Below are 17,839 nucleotides of genomic sequence, written 5' to 3' on the forward strand. Positions count from 1 at the left end.
CTGTTGCTGTTGTTCCTTTTTTAACAGTTTGTTAGGAAAAAACAGTGACTGTATTTCACGATGGGACATGAACATTAAGAATATAAAAAATGGATCAAGGCTCCTCTACAGGACATCAGAGCAGTTAGTCTGTGCTTCATCCACAAAGCTGTCATGTCCCATCCAACAGGGAGCTGTTGAACCCTTTGGACAAACACAAATAGCAATGAGACGGGTTTATCATCGGTGGCTCTTCAACCGGTTCCAAATGTCTTTGGAGACCTTCGAACACCCCAAAAAACCCTTAGACCACAGCAGCTCCCGGAAGTTGCATGATCAGCAGCGCACATGGCTAATGTGATGGAGAAAATCTGCCTGATGATTTGCAAACCTGCAGATTATACCCATCACCTCATGCAATCACTTTGCCTTTTTCAGCCTTCAGTCATGTTGCGGCCCCGCAGAGGCAGAGAGCTGTAACTACAGACAAAAGGATGTAGAGAGAAACTGTTAAATTTCATGGAGAGGCTGTGGAGACGCAGAGCGATGTGTTTGTCTGATAAACCTGGGCTCATGGCCCAGTCACAATCTGAAGCTACATTTAAACAATTAACTTTTCATACATTTGTGTTCATACACTACAGCGTTTACCCTTTAGCAGGACTAGTGTATCCGCTGTTTTATTTCTCTGATAGTTGGAATTACTGTAGGACAACAAACTACTAATTCAGTGGTGGATCATCCGTATGAAACCTCTTAGTTGAACTATTTTGTGTACAGTAGACTTAGATGATAAAATGGGTTTTGAGATAGCAGTGTCAGAGTGAGCCACACATACGGGGACTATAGTCTGTAACCTATTTCCCCATCTTTAATCTGATGAGCGTTAGGGAGATCATTGTGACAACACACTTAATTACAATTTAGAATTAAGTAGTTTTAATTATGGTTAACAATTCATATTTTACAATTTCTTTCTGTTTTAAGGCTGAGGTGTTGAATGTTTTTATCAACACATTAACATTCAATCAATTTGTACCATTTTTTATCCAAAGCAACTTACAATAGATGTACAACATATGGTACACAGTGAAAATGAATATTCTAAGATTTTAAATGTTTTACGGCAGGTTTAGAGATGGTTTTCGGACCGCTGTCAAGTGAACTCTGGAGCAGTTAATTTCTAGTGTGAACACCCTCGAACAAATAACAGGAAGCGTGCCAGTTTATCTGTCATTTATTTGGTTTAAAAACGTTTTCTCTTTCCGTTTTGATGAGCAGAGGGCTACCACACCGTTTGCGGCCAAAATTATGACTTGACTCAGGATGAAGTGAGATGCCTCCTGGATATTTGGCCTGAAGAGAACCTATCTCAAATACTAGAGAAGGTGCATAAGAACACAGAGGTATTCAGAATATTTTGCGAGAGGATTCCAGCGGACTGTTGAGCAGTGTCGAGTGAAAGTAAAAAAGCTTCAACAGTAGGTCAAAGTATGCAACGCTTTGCAGAAAAGTGCTAGCTCTGCAGATGTAAAGGACAAATTTGTGTTGTATGACAACATGATACTTAACTCAAGACCCACTGTGAGCCCAGTAGATGTGGAGGAGCTCAGAGGAGCATGCACCTAATCATTGTTGTGCCGTTGCTAGTCACAGTAACAGGAGTAAGTGATGTAGGGTGAATATTCAATTATTTAATGCTCGATGTCTCATCAGATGTTCATATGCGCGGCCCTCTGTTTGATTATATGCACTCCAGATCAACAGAACCTGACGGTGTTCCATGATGTACCATATTCACGTAGAAATTGAGATTGTTGTGCTTTACCCGGCACGATTAAATGACAATAATTCAATCAGGAGAGACTTGATTTCCAGTTAAAATATTTATTTTGCAACACACAGAAGATGTGATTATTTTACAGTGTATGGCATTTTAGACCCCTGTGAGATGTCATCAGGATTAGAAGGGGGTGGAGCAGAGCATCGAACAGGAATACCCCCCTGGGGTCTAGACACTGGTGGTGGTTCATCAGTCAAACGAGAGTTTTGGATGGCCCATAATCGTGAGAATTGTCCTGATAGATTCGCCAATTGTGACATCCTCTGCCCTTAACCCTCAACAAGAGTAAGGCGCACATTCTAAATTAAAAAAAATTCAATCAAATAATAAAAAAACTGTGCGCGCACATCCTGCAGCGCACATGAATAAAAAATATATTTAAAAAAATTAAAATTAAAATCAAATTAATAAAAAACTGCGCAGGCTCATCATGCTGTGCACATCCTGCGGCGCACATCCTGCGGCGCACATCCTGAGGCGCACATCCTGCGGCGCACATCCTGCAGCGCACATTAATAAAAAATATATTTAAAAAAAATTAAAATTAAAATTAAATTAAATCGAATTAATAAAAAAGACTGCGCGCGCACATCCTGCGGCGAACTTCCGGGTTTGAAGGCTCTGGTTCTCCAGCGGGAGGTCGACCTTGTTGTCAGGTGTGGGAGGAGCATAGACAGTGTTGTTGACTCTGTTTGGGTCAGGGATGTTCTTCTCATAGTTGGGTGGGAACACTGAATAAATCTGGAAACTCCCTGAGGACAGCAGGGGACAGAATGACTGAATGAAGGGATGGATCATAGTCAACGCATTCTCAAGTGTCACTTACCATAGAGGAACCAGATGAAGACAAAGAGGAGCAGGCTGATGATGCACACAGTCCAAAGGGTATTGCGCGGTGTTGCTGGACAGAGGAGCTTTGGCAAAGCAAACAGACCGATCACCAGCAGGGCTGATATCCCACACACCATCACATACACTGGGATACCTGGTGCTGCTGGACACTCAAACATGAACACTGCACCTGTTTACAAAAAGTTGTATTACAATCATTTATTGATTGGATATGGAAATCTAGTCACTTGATTTGACCTTAATAAAAGTTTTGTATGCGAATACTGTATCACAATAGTAGAAATCTCAATCATGTGCAAAATTTACAATCACTGAATTCATTTTCATATAATTTTAAGTGCCATGATGAATTAATCAAATAATGCTAAAATTGAATCATGTCCAGTTTTAAATGCATTTCTAGTAAATCGGCAAAAGGCCTCTTTTAATAATCTCTATAACATTGAACCTCTGTTGATCAGATCTCACCGGGGTCTCTCCACGAGTGAGTGGGCGGGGTCGGAGCGCCGGGAAACACGCACGCGCACACTCACACACACACACACACACACACACACACACACACACACGCACACACACGCCCGCTCCTGGTATTTCATGATGGCCTGATACGATGATGATTAAAAAAATTAACGTGACGTTCACTCACGTTCATCGTTACGTTCACGTTAATACTATGAAAACTGATTCGTTAAGTTCAGCGTTCGCGAAACATATGAACACCACTGTACTGTACAGGCACTTCAGAGGGGCTGAAGAGCCGCATCCGGCTCCAGAGCTGCGGGTGGCCGACTTCTGTGTGGAACCACTTTGTATGGTGTATCGGACGTTGTTGTGGCAGCAGTGTCCATCACTTTTAGCTGTCCTCTGGAAACACTTCCGTTGTGTGTTCTCCTCTACTTGCTGCGCGTTTGTCTATTTGCTGCGCGTTTCTCTTTTTGCCTGGCGTTTGTCTATTTGCTGCGCGTTTCTCTATTTGCAGGGCGTTTGTCTATTTGCTGCGCCTTTCTGTAATGTGTTGTGTTTTGTCATCTTGCATGTGTTTTCTTAAGTTGCTGTTCGTTGAGCTCTCAGGGCCACCGTATAATTGGCTTTTAACCCATATAAACTATATAGGAACACTTTCTGAGGGTGTGGCCAAAAAAGTGTTTGCTTTGACCTGAAATTCTGAAGCTGGTGTCACATCTAATGACAGTGAGAATATCGAATTCATGGCCTTTAAGACTAAACGGGCCTCATTCAAGAAAATTTTCATAATCTGAACCTAAATTTCTCCAATATTTGTTATTTGTTCAAATGATGATTTTTTAGATACATGACACCTCAGATTCAGCAAATGCTTCTAACTTCAGAAAAGTGAGTAGTGACCTACAGTCATATGAAAAATTAGGACACACCATGAAAACCTGTTTATTTAACATAGCTAAACATATGGACATTCTTCATTGTAACAATATTTAGAGATCAAATTAATATCATTAAACAAATAAAACTAAATTAGTGTCTTTTAAAATGATTTGTTAACTGTCATTAATAGAAAAGCAATTTCTTGGGAAGTCAAAGTTTGGATGCCCCCATTTATCCCCACTTAAAATGACAAAAAATCCCTCACAGTATGTAAACATTATGAATAACACCAGTTTCTATTTGAGCGAACATTCATGAGGATTCAAAAATTTGCATAATTAACAGGTCCCTGTATATGCTGACTCACGTGTGGGTTGTACTGTCACTAAAATTAAAAAAAACTGATTTGCAATATTAAAAAAAATATTAAATCAACCAAGAGAGGTTACGGACAAATCTCCATCTCTGATGGATGTAAAAAAAAGACTTGCCAAAGGTGATCCTGTTTTAAAAAAGAAGAGGAAACTCAATCTTGATAATAATGAATACAAAACAAAAAAACATCAAGTCATAATTATGAAATTAGAAATTATGAGGGAAAGAGTCACAATTACGATATAAAAAGTAATAATTACGATATAAAAAGTAATAATTATGAGATAAAAAGTAATAATTATGCAATAAAAAATCGAAATGATTAGATAAAAAGTCAAAATTATCAGATACTTTTTACACAGCAGTCAAAGCAGCAGCCCTTTTCGCAGGAATTGTCATATTCAGTTTAACACAAAAATGGACTGTGAGTATAAAGACTACTTTAATCGTGGCTTTACAACACATGAAATACCTCATTTGCCTGCTGATTCACATGGGACTGTCATGAGCAAACGCTCCCTTGAGAGGAATTTAAGCAAGAAAAAGCTCTGGCTGGAGTGGCCACCTCAGACTTGATGTAGGGGGAAAAAATGGCCAAAAAGAGAATAGCGAAATGTCACAACACTTTACTTGACACTTTTTTATTCTTCTTATAGACCGAACAATAAAGGATGTGGTATATCCTGTATATCATCAAAAATCATACATGAATAGAAATGTTGTAAGTGTGCCACGGAATAAAAAATTACAAATAGCTTTTATTATAATATGCCAGTATTATACACTACAGATACAGTAACAGAAAATCTGAGATTGATGTCATTCTATTCTATAGTTATCTGTTGTAGTTTGTTGTTTTTTTGTCACTGAATTTGAAAGAAAAGTCGCCAGCGCCAGACTGTTCAGGGCCCTCGAGGGGCCAGCCCCGAAATGCAATGTTTATTGCATTTCTCTGAGAACCAAGCGGAAATAATGTATAACCTTTGGGGCTTTGGTCATAATTTTGACCTTTGAGCCCATTCCAAACAGGAAGGTTTACAATGGTTCAGCTCTAGTAGTATATTTAAGCTTTTAGTCTTGTTTACTGATTTATTTTCATTTTTGGATTCCTCTATATCAAGATCTGAGGTCTGTACTCAAAGCAGGTTCAACATACCCAGGATATCTTAACTTAACCTATCAATAGCAGTCAGTCTAAGCGATCACATTAAGCTGGTTATCAACTCAATAAGTCAACCCAGGTTTTCCTCTCTCAAAATCTAAGCGTGTGCACACAAAATGTGAGGTGTACTATATGACCAAGGAAGGACAGCTGGTAAAAGAAAGGCGTGAATGTGTAAGGTGACATTTGGGAAAAGAATATTACGTGACCAGGACATAACAACGAGTGGGAACAAGATAAATAACTGTATAACTGAAGAAGCCTCTTGGACGAGAGATGAAACGTTTCACTGACTCACATGAAGTTGCCTAAGAAGCTTTAGTTTAACACACACTGTCTGCACTGACTCTGAGGATACAATGTGGTGGAAACATTTGCAATTACTAGTCAATACAAACCTATGGACCTATTTTCATGTGCCATGACTGTGCACTCGGTATTTAGGTGACAGGATGTGCATCAGGAAACAGAGAGAGATTGAGATGTGGGTGTTTTGACGGCAGAGATCGACTTAACCACCCAGACACTGTTTGGAACTTCCCTTATCCTTCCCTTTAAAGAGAGAGCGCAGTGCACAACAGTGTAGTGTCACTGAGGGCTGACTGTTCGAGTCTCAGAGAGAGAGAGGGGAGGGAGGGATGGAGTCTGTCACAAGCTAAATCTGTAAACTATCTATGCCCCCTTTTCAATTCAATATTTAATTTCATAGGATAAAGCTACTTAAAGGAAAGAATAAAAGTATAATTCTATGTCTGGTTATCCCGCCGCTAACACATATAGTAAATCAATATCAGTCTTTTAAGTAAAGAACAGTGTCCGTTTGGTTATGTTCGGTTCCAGCAGTTGACACGTGTATCATCCCCTTTGATGAGAATTTATATCTTTCGCTGAGACTCTTATCAGAGTAGGTCAAAGGAGGAGAGTCTCTGAGGACTGCGGACCCTTGTCCACCAGTTCCGCAGGGTCCTCTAAGCATGCTGATGTCAGGTTTGATAGGAATTGATTGGTCAGTGGGCGGAGCTTTTGTACAGCTTGATCTCTGTTCTGCAACTTAACCTGCTCCGTAGCAGGTTAGCGTTCAGCATAAGTTACAATGGTAATTTACCCTGATAAGAAGTGACCGGGTTTCGTCGGACCGGAAACCCCGTATTAACCCTGATGTTACCCCCATACGCGCATATCCTTTCTCGTAGTACAGGCCCCTGGTTGACTTATCTGTTTGTGTAATAGCCTTCACGTTTTCTTTTTTTTAAGTGGGAATAATAAATGATGTCTTCTCACATTTCCTGGTAAATTAAATAACGAGCTAAGCCCTGTGCCTGTCTACAGATGGATTTAGTTGAGTAGGAACCATAGACTGTAAATAAAGCAGTAGAACAGCGTGAATCTGGGATTCACTTCCTCCTCCACCGCCGGAGCTCACTGGTCATGTGACCAAAACTGAGCCGACGGACTGAGACGATGTGTGTGTTTGTTTGTGTGTGTGCTGAGGGGCGTGTGTGTGTGCGTGTGTGTGAGTTGGGTGTGGAGAGACACTGCGCGTCTGGACACTAAGGTCTACAGGGATCTTGAGGTAAGAACACTTGAATGGTGAGGTTGTTTAAACTGTGTTACTGCTGCAGACTGTGAACACTGTGGAAACACGGTCCTGCTGCTGCTCACACGACAACACAACAAGCGGTGTGTTGTCGCTCTTTAACCAGAACAAGAAAACGAGAAATGTCTCGGTCGGACTATGTCAAAAAGAGAACATGGCAAGTTTGCCAACTTTGAACTACAGAAATTGAGGGCAAGCATGAGACACGTTGTTCCTGTTTGTGTGTGAATGCGCATTCATGTAGCGCCGTTTTCAAAACAGAATATAGAAGAACGATTAAAACGAAAAAAAATGTGTTTCTTAATTAAAAACAATAAAATACTTTGTTTAAAGTTAATTTGAGGCTTCTTTTGATTTATTGGGAATATATGGTGAACAAGGGTTTGAGTGAGCTGTCAGAGGTGTGTATGTGTGCGTGCGTGTGCGTGTGTTTGTGTACGTGTACTTGTTTTTCAAGAAAGTAGACTATCAACCTTTAGCTTTTATTGTAAATCGTAGCCTTTGCGTTGGGGACCACGTGACTGGAAACTACAAGAACCTTTGTCAAACTACAAGAACCTTTGTCAATATAAGATTAAAATATATCCCCATATTTGTTTGTTTATTGATTTTATAATGATGAACATAAGGGGATTTGTATCATCCAGCTCCAAATAGAGAAACGAAGATACCACTCCTTAAAAGAGAAACACTTCTTTTGTTGTTAAGATTTGTTCCCTCTTTAGGACCTTTTTTATCATAAACACTGACCTTGGACTGGTGTGAGTCGTGGTTAGGTTAGGGTTAGGATTAGGTATGAACTGGTCATGCTTAGCATTAGGTATGAAGTTGTCATGGTTAAGTTTATGGTTAGGTATGAAGTGGTCATGGTTTAAATTAGGATTAGGTATGACATTTTCATGGATGAAGTTAGGATTAGGTACGAAGTGGTTAAGGTAAGGGGTCAGATGTGATTCACGGTTAGAGTAAGGGGTTAGTATGTGTGAAGGCAAGTTTGAACATATTGCAATTTGCACCATTCAAAGTGCTGTACAGAGGAACAGAATATTTAAAACGTTTTAAAAGAACTATATGAAAACGCTCTAGAATAAAAGACTAAAGTAAAACAGATAAAGTAAAAGCTCAGATATTAAAAAGAGGTTGTGATGTATTGGGATCTGTGGCCAACGATAGTGTTTCATGGCCTTTTGTAAAAGAACTGAAGTTTGCTTCACTTTACCTGAATGTTGATTCTGGGAAAACTGAGCAAACCTGTCCCTCATGAGCTGAGGGTCTAGATGTTTAATATAATAAACCTTAAATATGCTAATAATTGGCCAACCTCAATGCAAATCGACTGAGTCCTACTTTTATAATTTTAATTTGAAGTAGATACCTGTTTTAGCTGTGTTGTCAGGAAGGCAGAGTTAGGATCTTCATACAGATGTCAATGTAACATCTAACAACACTTTCGAATCACTGTCACTATGGGGCACAGAGGATAGACCTATCAGGGTAAAATTTGATATTTTAATATAATTTGAGATACCCTATATTATGACAGGCAACTGTCTTTGAGCTGTTGTTTTTGCATTTACTTACAAGGGAACTCTAGTTGTGAATAATTTGCTAAATTTAGCATTTGATTCCTAGTCTCTGTTCTTTTTCCATAAAATGCTGAGTATTCTTCGAACTAAGGCAAAAGCAACCCATGGAATCTCACAAACTGATTCCCCTGCTTTTTGCTGAAAGGAACAATGTCTGCCCTGAAGCTGGAGGAGAGTCGACAGCGGATTCGCACAGAACTTGACACTGTCGTGGACTTCTGGCTCAAATACTCCCATGACACTGTACATGGGTACTGTAGAAATACAAATATTGCCTTCTCATATCTTTCTTAAGTGCAATAAACCTGAATACCAAGCAGTAATATTCAACGGTTTACAGTCTGTATCCTTGTGGTGAACCTTGTTCTCCAATTTCTGTTTAAGGGGGTTCTTCACTTGCATTGGAAGGGATGGAAAGGTTTATGATGAACTTAAGTACGTCTGGCTGCAGGGTAGGCAGGTAAGTTTAAATACTTGCAGTGTAAAACAAATAATCCTCTCTATGGATTGTGGTCAGTTCTTTGATTGAAGTGGTTGGTTTATTTCATAGGTGTGGATGTACTGCCGCCTGTACCGAACCATGGTTCGCTTCCGCAAGCCTGAAATCCTTGAAGCAGCCAAAGCTGGTAAGTAGAAACATTAAGGCTAGTTCTGCTAATTTAACCTATTTAGTCAGAGCAGGTGTAAATCTGATTCAGAAAAGCACATTAAAATGTCTGGAACTATTTTCTTAATTTAAATCCTGGTGACTGGGTCAGTTTCATTTGGTCGCCTGTCAATGCTATCATATTCCCTTTGTGCAAACCTGTGTGGTTTTCACTGTCGGATAATTCACAACGTCATTAAACTTTTTTGATTGTGATAGCCCTCACGACAGAAAATTACATTATTGTTATTATTTTGTTTTTAAGGTAGAAGAAGTCATCAGTCTCAGAGATTCATGTCTGAGAATACCTTTATACTCATTGCTAATACCAGTTGTGTATAATCAAAAGCTAATGTTACACTGTTGTGTTTGCATCTTAGGAGGAGTGTTCCTCAGGAGGTTTGCTCGTGTGTCCAGCAGCAGTGGTCAATGGAAATGTGCCTTCTGCTTAACAAGAGATGGCAAAGTGGTCAAAATTCAGAGGACTATATTCAGTGAGTGTTTCTACATCATGGCCATGGATGAACTGAGCAGAGTCACTGGTGACAAGGACATGCAGGTATGAATACAAAATACTTATTATATACCTATGTGTATCATATTTTTGATCATGCAACTGTTTAATATTATCTTACAACTTATATAGAAAGATGTATTTTTCCCTCCACATAACAAGATATTTTCAGTATGTGACCAATTTAATGGTCATACCTCGTCAGTCTTAAAATAGCAATGGACCAAAAACTGAAAGAAATTAGCAATGCCGTATTTGCATACGCAGTGAATAAGTTGAAATAATTCTGAAAGCCCATTTTCACAGATTCAATTAATTAGTAATTAATTAGGCAGAAAGCCTGTCAGTTGTTTTTGCATGTATTTTCGCAATAAACATGAAATGTACCTGTAGGAAATAACTGGCTTCAGTTTAAAAAACGGACCATTCTGCATGATAAAGAGTCTGCAGCCTTGCTAGTGAGTCTCTGAAGCTGTAGGTTGTAAGCTGTAGAGATTCTTTGAACTGAAAGTGCAACTGAATCTGATGGGAATGCCATTGGCTTTGCAGTCATGGTCATAAACCAAAGTATTAGGCAATATAAAACTCAGGGGAATCACAATTTATGAAGGTTAACTGCTTGGCACCATAAATATCTGTGTCACATTTCTTTGCCAAACCTCATAGTAGTAGTTGAGATGTGTCATTTATGAGCTGTTGTTGGTGCTTGATGGAAAGTGAGGGATTCAATGAAGTGGCCTTCCTCTTGGAAACATGAAGGCCTATACCAAAGTTCAAGGTAATCCTTTCAGTAGTAACTAAGGCTACCTGAATCCCTAAAAGTACGTTTTCGTTTGAAAACGCATCAAAACTGCTTCGGATCAACTGGTGTCCAGACTTCTCCAGAGTTATAGAGCTGCCAGAAACTGTACTTAGCTCTGCTCTGTAGAAACCAGGCATTCAAGTTAAAAGTTGAATAAGAAAACTAAAGTTAAATGCACTTGAATGTCATCTCCTCTGCTGTGTTCCTAGCTGGAGGCTGAACAGATGATGGACCAGTTGATCTACTGGGTTCGAGTGGACTCCTCAGGATTGGGCAGGCCCAAGCTTCCTGGAGATGTTCTTACCAACAGCATGGCCATTCCGATGATGCTCTTGTGCCTTGTGCAACAGCTCACAGAAGGCCAGGGTCAGGCAGTGGTTCAGAAGTACAGAGAACTAGGCAGCTGGTGTGTACAGCAGATTCTACAGCACATACAGGTATGGACGCATAGGACATGGCTTGAAGCTGTGTGGTCAAAATAACTTGTCAGAATTATGTATTTACAACCAGGGCATTTTGTGACTGCTTAAGGAACAAACCAGTTTCAGGTCAGTTAGTTTATGGTGTACATTCACATACTTTTTTGATAAATACAATTTTATTGAATGATTTAGCACATTCTAGAAGAATAGGTGGTACTCAACGTAGTTACTATTCAAACTGGGAACCTTCTTGCTGTGAGGTGACAGTGTAACCACTGTGCCGTACTCTCAGTATAGTGCATTATCATTACTTCTAAGCAAAAAATGTAAATGAGCTTCAGGGGTTTAAGTAGTTGTAAGCACGACATGGATTTACTGCATTTAGCTTTGCTGTGGAGACTACAGTTAAACAAATTTTTCACCTGAATCCACTCGTATCATGTCAAAGTCAAATGTGGTAATATTCTTAAAAAAAAAATGAAACCTTAATTATATTATATTTTCGTTGCACTGGCCATACTTTACTCAAATAACTTCAACGATCTCTTAACAGGTTGTAAGTAAACACCCATGTTAGTCAAACAAAGGACACACTCAGCAAGGTAATGTTCTAGGGCTTTGGTGCTTTGTATTATTATTAGTATTAATGGTTACGGTTACACTTTGACTTTGTACAGAAGATTCTCCCATTGATATGCTGTAATGTCTTTTTCTTGGTACAGAGAGACGGCACAGCTATTTTAGAGAATGTGTCAGTGGATGCGACAGAACTGCCAGGTTGCCAGGGCCGACTTCAGAACCCAGGTAAACACTGGACGGCTGATCAGTCAGCCAGATAAGAGCACAGCGCGTGCTCGAGACAGCTGTTCTTATTTGCCTAACTCAACATTTTCCCTTTTGGTCATCCCCACATGCTAACCCGTGCTGACTCAGGCCATGCCCTGGAAGCAGGCTGGTTCCTGCTTCAGTACAGTGCAGAGTGGGGGGACAAAGAACTCCAGAAGACCGCCATTAACAAATTTGTGGAGCTGCCTTACCAGTATGGATGGGATAAAGAGCACAGCGGTCTCTTCTATTTCCTGGATGTGGATGGTTACTGCCCCACACAGGTGATTCAATAATTTCAAGTAAACGCATGATAGGATTTTTTAGACAAGTGATGCGCTTGCATTTAGCTTGTTATCATAGATTAAATAGGTCCCTAAATTTGCTTGTGTGTCTGACCAGTTGGAGTGGAGCATGAAGCTGTGGTGGCCTCACTGTGAGGCCCTCATTGCCTTCCTGATGGCCTACAGTCAAACCATGAAGCCCGAGTTGCTGGACAGTTTCTCTCAAGTTTATGAATATACCTTCAGTCATGTGAGTGTACACTACAGTTCCAATGAGGCACAGTAGGACAACTGCACACTTTTTTATTACTAGTTTTAAGATATTCAGCATTTTGGAAAATTATTATTCTCATTTATCTGAGTGAGATGTTTCTGATTAATCTCATTTCTGTGACGACGACCTGACTAGATTATTTTCATTTAAGATGGAAGCAATCTATATCAGAAATTATCTCTGTCCATACTGTCACAGCTGAAAACACATGTCACTTTTTTGTATAAGGTCTTTCTGTATATCTGTATATTTGAATACACTGCAATATACGTGCCTGATTTTGTTTCTCTGCAGTTTCCTGATGCTAAGAGCGGGGAGTGGTTTGGCTATTTGACACAAGAAGGGGAGGTGGCACTGGATTTCAAAGGAGGCCCTTTTAAAGGTGAGATCGTCATTAAGATGAAGAATAGACTGAATGCCAGAAAGTGACTACTTAAATTAAAACCACGAATAGAATGTTTTTTAAGCAAGCTACAAAGAAGTTCTGTACACTGTCAGGTTGGAGTTCTGTGTGAATACAATACTAATTTTCTACATGCATATTGTGTAAAACCTTTAAACCCTATTCAGACCGGGTATACACATCCATCTCAGGTTATCCCATCACAAGTGAACAGCTCTAAGTACAGAGACCCATTGAGACACACTAAGGGTCCATCTGAGCTCTGATAACTCAGACCTCATTCAGAGTTGATCTGTGGCCATTATGGCCTGAATGAATTGGATGTTATCTTAACTAGGGTACAAAATAGGGTTGTTTGGTGCCTCCCACCCCAGCCTCTTGGCCCCGGATGTTTTACAGCACAGCTGATGCCCCGGTGAAAGTCTGTAAGATAATTGTGTTTCTCATCTCTTTTTCAGGGTTCTTCCATGTTCCCCGTTGCCTCTACATGTGTGAGCGTATTCTTGATGATCTGCTGGCCAACAAGGACTGAGCACTCTGACATTGATTTTACAATAATTGGACTGAAGCTGATTTGTGATTCTGTTCATGAAGTCAAATCATCATAATCAGGTTATAAAGAAAAATTGCACTACTATTCAAATTTGCATATCTGTTGATTTACTAGTTTCATCTCCTTAAAAATGTATTGTTACTGACCGGGTCATTCAATTTGTTAGTATTTGAAATTATGGCACCAAGAAGAAATTTGTGGTAAGCTTAGATTTACTTTCTTGGACCAACTAATGTTTTTTCTTACTTTGTGCCCACCTGTCTTATTTTTTCCCCTGAAAGATACTTAAGAGGATATCCTACTGTCCGTGTTAGTTCATGGACATTGATACTCACACTTTTCATCCACACCAAATGCATTTTACTGCTTCAGTTGGCCCACTACATGCCTTTTTCCATCATCAAGTTCCATCCCAGGATCAACACTGTCAACCAGGGATGCACTGTCCCTTCTTCATCACACCTACTAAAATATTCACTAAAAGAACATGTCAATTTCGGCCTTAATTCTACATGCTCACTGAGCTTTGGAGCCAGATTTAAACACATGTTAAAGAACACATTTCTGAATACAGTTTTCTAGCATACCAATTCGTATATTCTTACTAACTGATGAACCACAATGAATGTTACAGAAGTAAAGACATCTAGTGTTTGACTGCTAGTTCTTGGCATTAGTACATTCACAGCCAAGTCAATGAATTGTGTTTTGAAATATTACAGCTGACAAATAAATGTGAAATCGTATGTACCCATTTAATTAATTTGTCATTTCTCAGTTTGTCACACTCAAGTTCCAGGTATGTCGGATAAATAATGAAAAGAATATACATAAATCTATAAGTATAATAACTTTATTTTTAAAACACTCTTCAAGCTAATAAGAACAAAGTGCTTCCAAAGGTTTAAATAGAACATACAATATTTAAGGTATGGCAATTTTATGTACAAAGCACCTGTCATACACAGGTAGATACAAGGAGATAAAAGAAAATCTCAAATACAAAGTTAAAAGAAAACTATTAGTTTAAGACAATTATCAAACACAAACCTAAATAAAATAATAAAAAAGGTTAAAAGAGGTACAAGAAACAAAAATGATAAATCTGTATGAAAGTTTGCAGAAAAAATAATACAAATAAAATAGATGGAACTGCGTTCCGTGTGTCATGGCGAGTTGATGAACTTTGACGCCACGCCACTAATATGGCGTTTGACGAAAACTCACAGTAACTTTATGCCGACTTCATTAATGTCTTGTAACCCTTTTGACTGTTGTTTTGATGGCGTGTTATCAGATTTTGTCGCCATGCCACGGTCACATCATGAAAACAAAAAATTTGAGTTGCTTTATATCTCCATCTTATTGAGATGACATTCTCAGAATTTGAAATTGATCTGATGAAAGCCCTGGGACAAGTTCGTCAAAGTAAAAATGTGGAAAATGGCCATTAAAAGATTTCAATGTAAATAATGAAAGATGTGCATAAAAACATATATACTTAAACAAACATATACAGGTATGCATGCGAGCCCACATCCATCTACTAATTACAGGAATCTGTCTGTCTGTGCCTCACATAAATTGGAAAACATTCATCTTATTGCTTCATGTGTATCGATAAGGGTCAGTGAAGTGTCCAATTTGGTTTGTTTTGGATCATGATGTGTTGGGACATGGTTTTTGTGCAAACCACAGGCCTCCCTTCAGTCAAACTTGAAACAAGGGAGCCGCATGTTCTGGAGTGAACTCAGTCTCCCAGAGTGCCACATGTTCCCTTTGTCTTAAGACAGTCAAGGAACTCAGTCTCCCAGAGGATGTAACAGGATGCTGCATGTCCTGGGATTTGGGCAATATCACACAAAGGTGTCAAGAACCTGGGGGGTCACTCCTATTGGTCACTCTGGTCCAAGACCTGTGAGGTCACCGGGGCCAATATAAGGAGAGGTCTCCCCTCTCTCTCTCTCTTTCTACAATCCTTCGAAGGCGGAAGGCTGCTACAGCCTCTCTCTCCTACATCGCCAAGGGGGGGGGCCTGGCTGATCCAGCTTCCTTCTCTATCCAACCCACAACCGGAGGTCAGAGGTGCAGCTCCCAGCTCACCCCTCTCAAGGAAATCTCCTCGCCCTTCAAGCTCTACAAAACTCCTCGTAGCGACGCGATGTCCTGCAGGAAAACTTCAACCAGCATCTGAGCACACGGCTCGACAGAATCGCGAATGCAGAACTCTACGACCACAAAGCCAGGAGACGTCACAGAACTGCAACTGGACTGCAACTTCTTTTCCCCTTTCCCTCGGACTGGTAACATAATCTGGGTTTAATAATTATACTACGCTAAGCAAGACTGTTTATTTGATCGGTGTGTGTTTATATGTTTGATATGTGTTGTGATATTGTGGCAACAAGTTATTTGAAAGTAATTGTTAGTTAGGCCCTTCATAGGCCTCCTTTGTAGGTCTCTCTGACTCTTGCATTATCTGATTAACATCTACACAGACACACGCATAGTCTCCACCTAATTAAACCTACCCCCATAAAGCAACCTCAGAAGAAGGGGGGGGGCTCTTATCTTAGGGACCATTTTTAAAGCATGCTAATTTACATTCACACACACACACACCTCCTTGTTAGTTAGTTTGATTGTTTAGTAATTTGTGTTTTTATACTTTATTATGTTCATAATAAATGTTCTTCTTTCACAAATGTTCTGTCATTAATATTGCATAAGTGAATCTTGCCAATTGTTACACTGTTAAGAACTCCATAAACCTTCATTGTTCTTTATATAATCTTTAATGGTAAAATATTGAGATTTCTAATTGAACTAGATCTAAATGAGACTGATCTTAATCAATAAATTGGCTATCTTTTCCCTTCTATGAAGGGTGGTGCCCCGCGAGAACTTTAACCAACTAAAGTTATGATTTAATATTAATATTTTGAATATTAATGTTTTACATTTTATTTTGATAGCCAAATTTATTGAGTGCCTAAAGGCACACCATTCTATGGTAACACTTTTTAAGCACTATTGCACAACAGATGTCATAATGTCATTGATACAGTAGATTGTTTCTCTAATCTTATTGGTTGCAAAAGTTAATGTACGACTGCATGAAATGATTGATTTTCCTACTTCGTAGTGACGTCATGATGATGTCACTCCTACAATACGCTCCCTCTCTCCCTCCTCTCTAGCCTCCTCTGTTTTATCAGCCCTCCCTTCAACTGACTCTTTCTCACTCATGCATCCTAACTCTGTCAAGGATACTCTCCTTTCTACTCTGTCGTCCTCTCTTGACTATCTCTGTCCTCTTACATCACGACAGGTCCGCAAGTCCTTCCTGACCTGCTCAATTATCAATCTCTTCTCTCCTCTTTCTCTGCCTCTATTTCTGCAGTTGCAATTTAATCCTCATTTTCGAACACGAAAAAACTCTTCTCCATCTTTTACAACCTCCTTGACCCCCCCCCCCCCCCCCGTCCCCTTCCTCTTTCCACCCTTTTACCAAGCCTCTTTGTCAACTACTTTTCAAAACAGATTGATGACAAACACTCCTCATTTTCTAATCCACCATCCGTACCTACATTTCCATCAACTTCATCTTCATCCCCTTCGCTTTAATCTTTCACCCCCCCTGTCTCCCAATGAGGTTCTAACTTTGGTAACCAAGGCCTGCCCAACCACCTTCCCCTTGACCCATCCCATCTCACATTCTGCAGTCTATTGCTCTTGACCTTCTTCCTTTTCTCACCTATCTTATCAACACTTCCCTTTCAACTGGCTGTTTTCCCTAACTCTCTCCTCAAGAAACCCACCCTCAACCTGACTGAAGTAAACATTTATAGACCTGTCTCTCTTCTTCCCTTTCTTTCCTAAGCTCTTGAGCGAGATATCTTTAATCAACTCTCCTACTATCTCCACGACAACAACCTTCTTGACCCTCACCAGTCTGGTTTCAAGGCAAGGACCCAACTGAGACTGTCCTCCTTGCTGTCTCTGAGCAACTTCACACTGCTAGACCAGCCTCTCTCTCCTCTGTCCTCATTCTTCTAGACCTCTCTGCTGCATTTGACACAGTGAACCACCAGATCCTTATTTCCTCCCTTCAGGACATGGATGTCTGAGGCTCTGCTCTCTCTATGCTCTCATCCTACTTCAACGACCACACTTACAGGGTAACTTGAAGAGGATCTGTGTCTGAAACTTGTCCTCTCAACGGATGTCCGCACACCACCTGAAAATGTACCTTGATAAGACTGAACTACTTCTCCTTTCAGGGAAAGACTCCCCCACCCACGACCTGACTATTACCTTGACAACTTTGTGTTAGCCCCCACGCAGACTGCTTGGAACCTAGGTGTGACACTCG

At 39.9% G+C, this 17,839-nt stretch overlaps 1 protein-coding gene across 3 annotated transcripts; it reads left to right on the top strand.

Annotated features, from left to right (window-relative positions):
- The first annotated feature begins 6,969 nt into the window (after window positions 1-6,969).
- renbp (renin binding protein) lies at window positions 6,970-14,223 on the top strand. 3 transcript variants are annotated; one of them, XM_053425219.1, is made up of 11 exons: window positions 6,970-7,131; window positions 8,817-8,992; window positions 9,126-9,201; window positions 9,292-9,367; window positions 9,768-9,946; window positions 10,913-11,140; window positions 11,848-11,929; window positions 12,059-12,234; window positions 12,353-12,484; window positions 12,803-12,890; window positions 13,370-14,223. In XM_053425219.1, exons 2-11 carry the CDS (start codon window positions 8,892-8,894, stop codon window positions 13,441-13,443), a joined length of 1,212 nt encoding a protein of 403 aa, XP_053281194.1. In that variant the 5' UTR covers window positions 6,970-7,131; window positions 8,817-8,891; the 3' UTR covers window positions 13,444-14,223. The 3 variants fall into 3 exon arrangements, with proteins under 3 accessions (XP_053281194.1, XP_053281195.1, XP_053281193.1); XM_053425218.1 differs by having other exon boundaries at window positions 6,972-7,131; window positions 8,887-8,992; XM_053425220.1 differs by lacking the exon at window positions 8,817-8,992 and having other exon boundaries at window positions 6,971-7,131.
- Window positions 14,224-17,839: the final 3,616 nt, after the last annotated feature.

Source organism: Pleuronectes platessa, chromosome 6 (genome assembly GCF_947347685.1).
Source record: "Pleuronectes platessa chromosome 6, fPlePla1.1, whole genome shotgun sequence".
Taxonomy (NCBI): Eukaryota; Metazoa; Chordata; class Actinopteri; order Pleuronectiformes; family Pleuronectidae; genus Pleuronectes; species Pleuronectes platessa.

Coding starts and splice junctions, on each gene's coding strand:
- renbp (XM_053425219.1), top strand. CDS start 8,892: ATGTCTGCCCTGAAGCTGGAGGAGAGTCGACAGCGGATTCGCACAGAA. Junction 8,993..9,125: donor TCCCATGACACTGTACATGG/GTACTGTAGAAA, acceptor TTTCTGTTTAAG/GGGGTTCTTCACTTGCATTG. Junction 12,485..12,802: donor ATGAATATACCTTCAGTCAT/GTGAGTGTACAC, acceptor GTTTCTCTGCAG/TTTCCTGATGCTAAGAGCGG.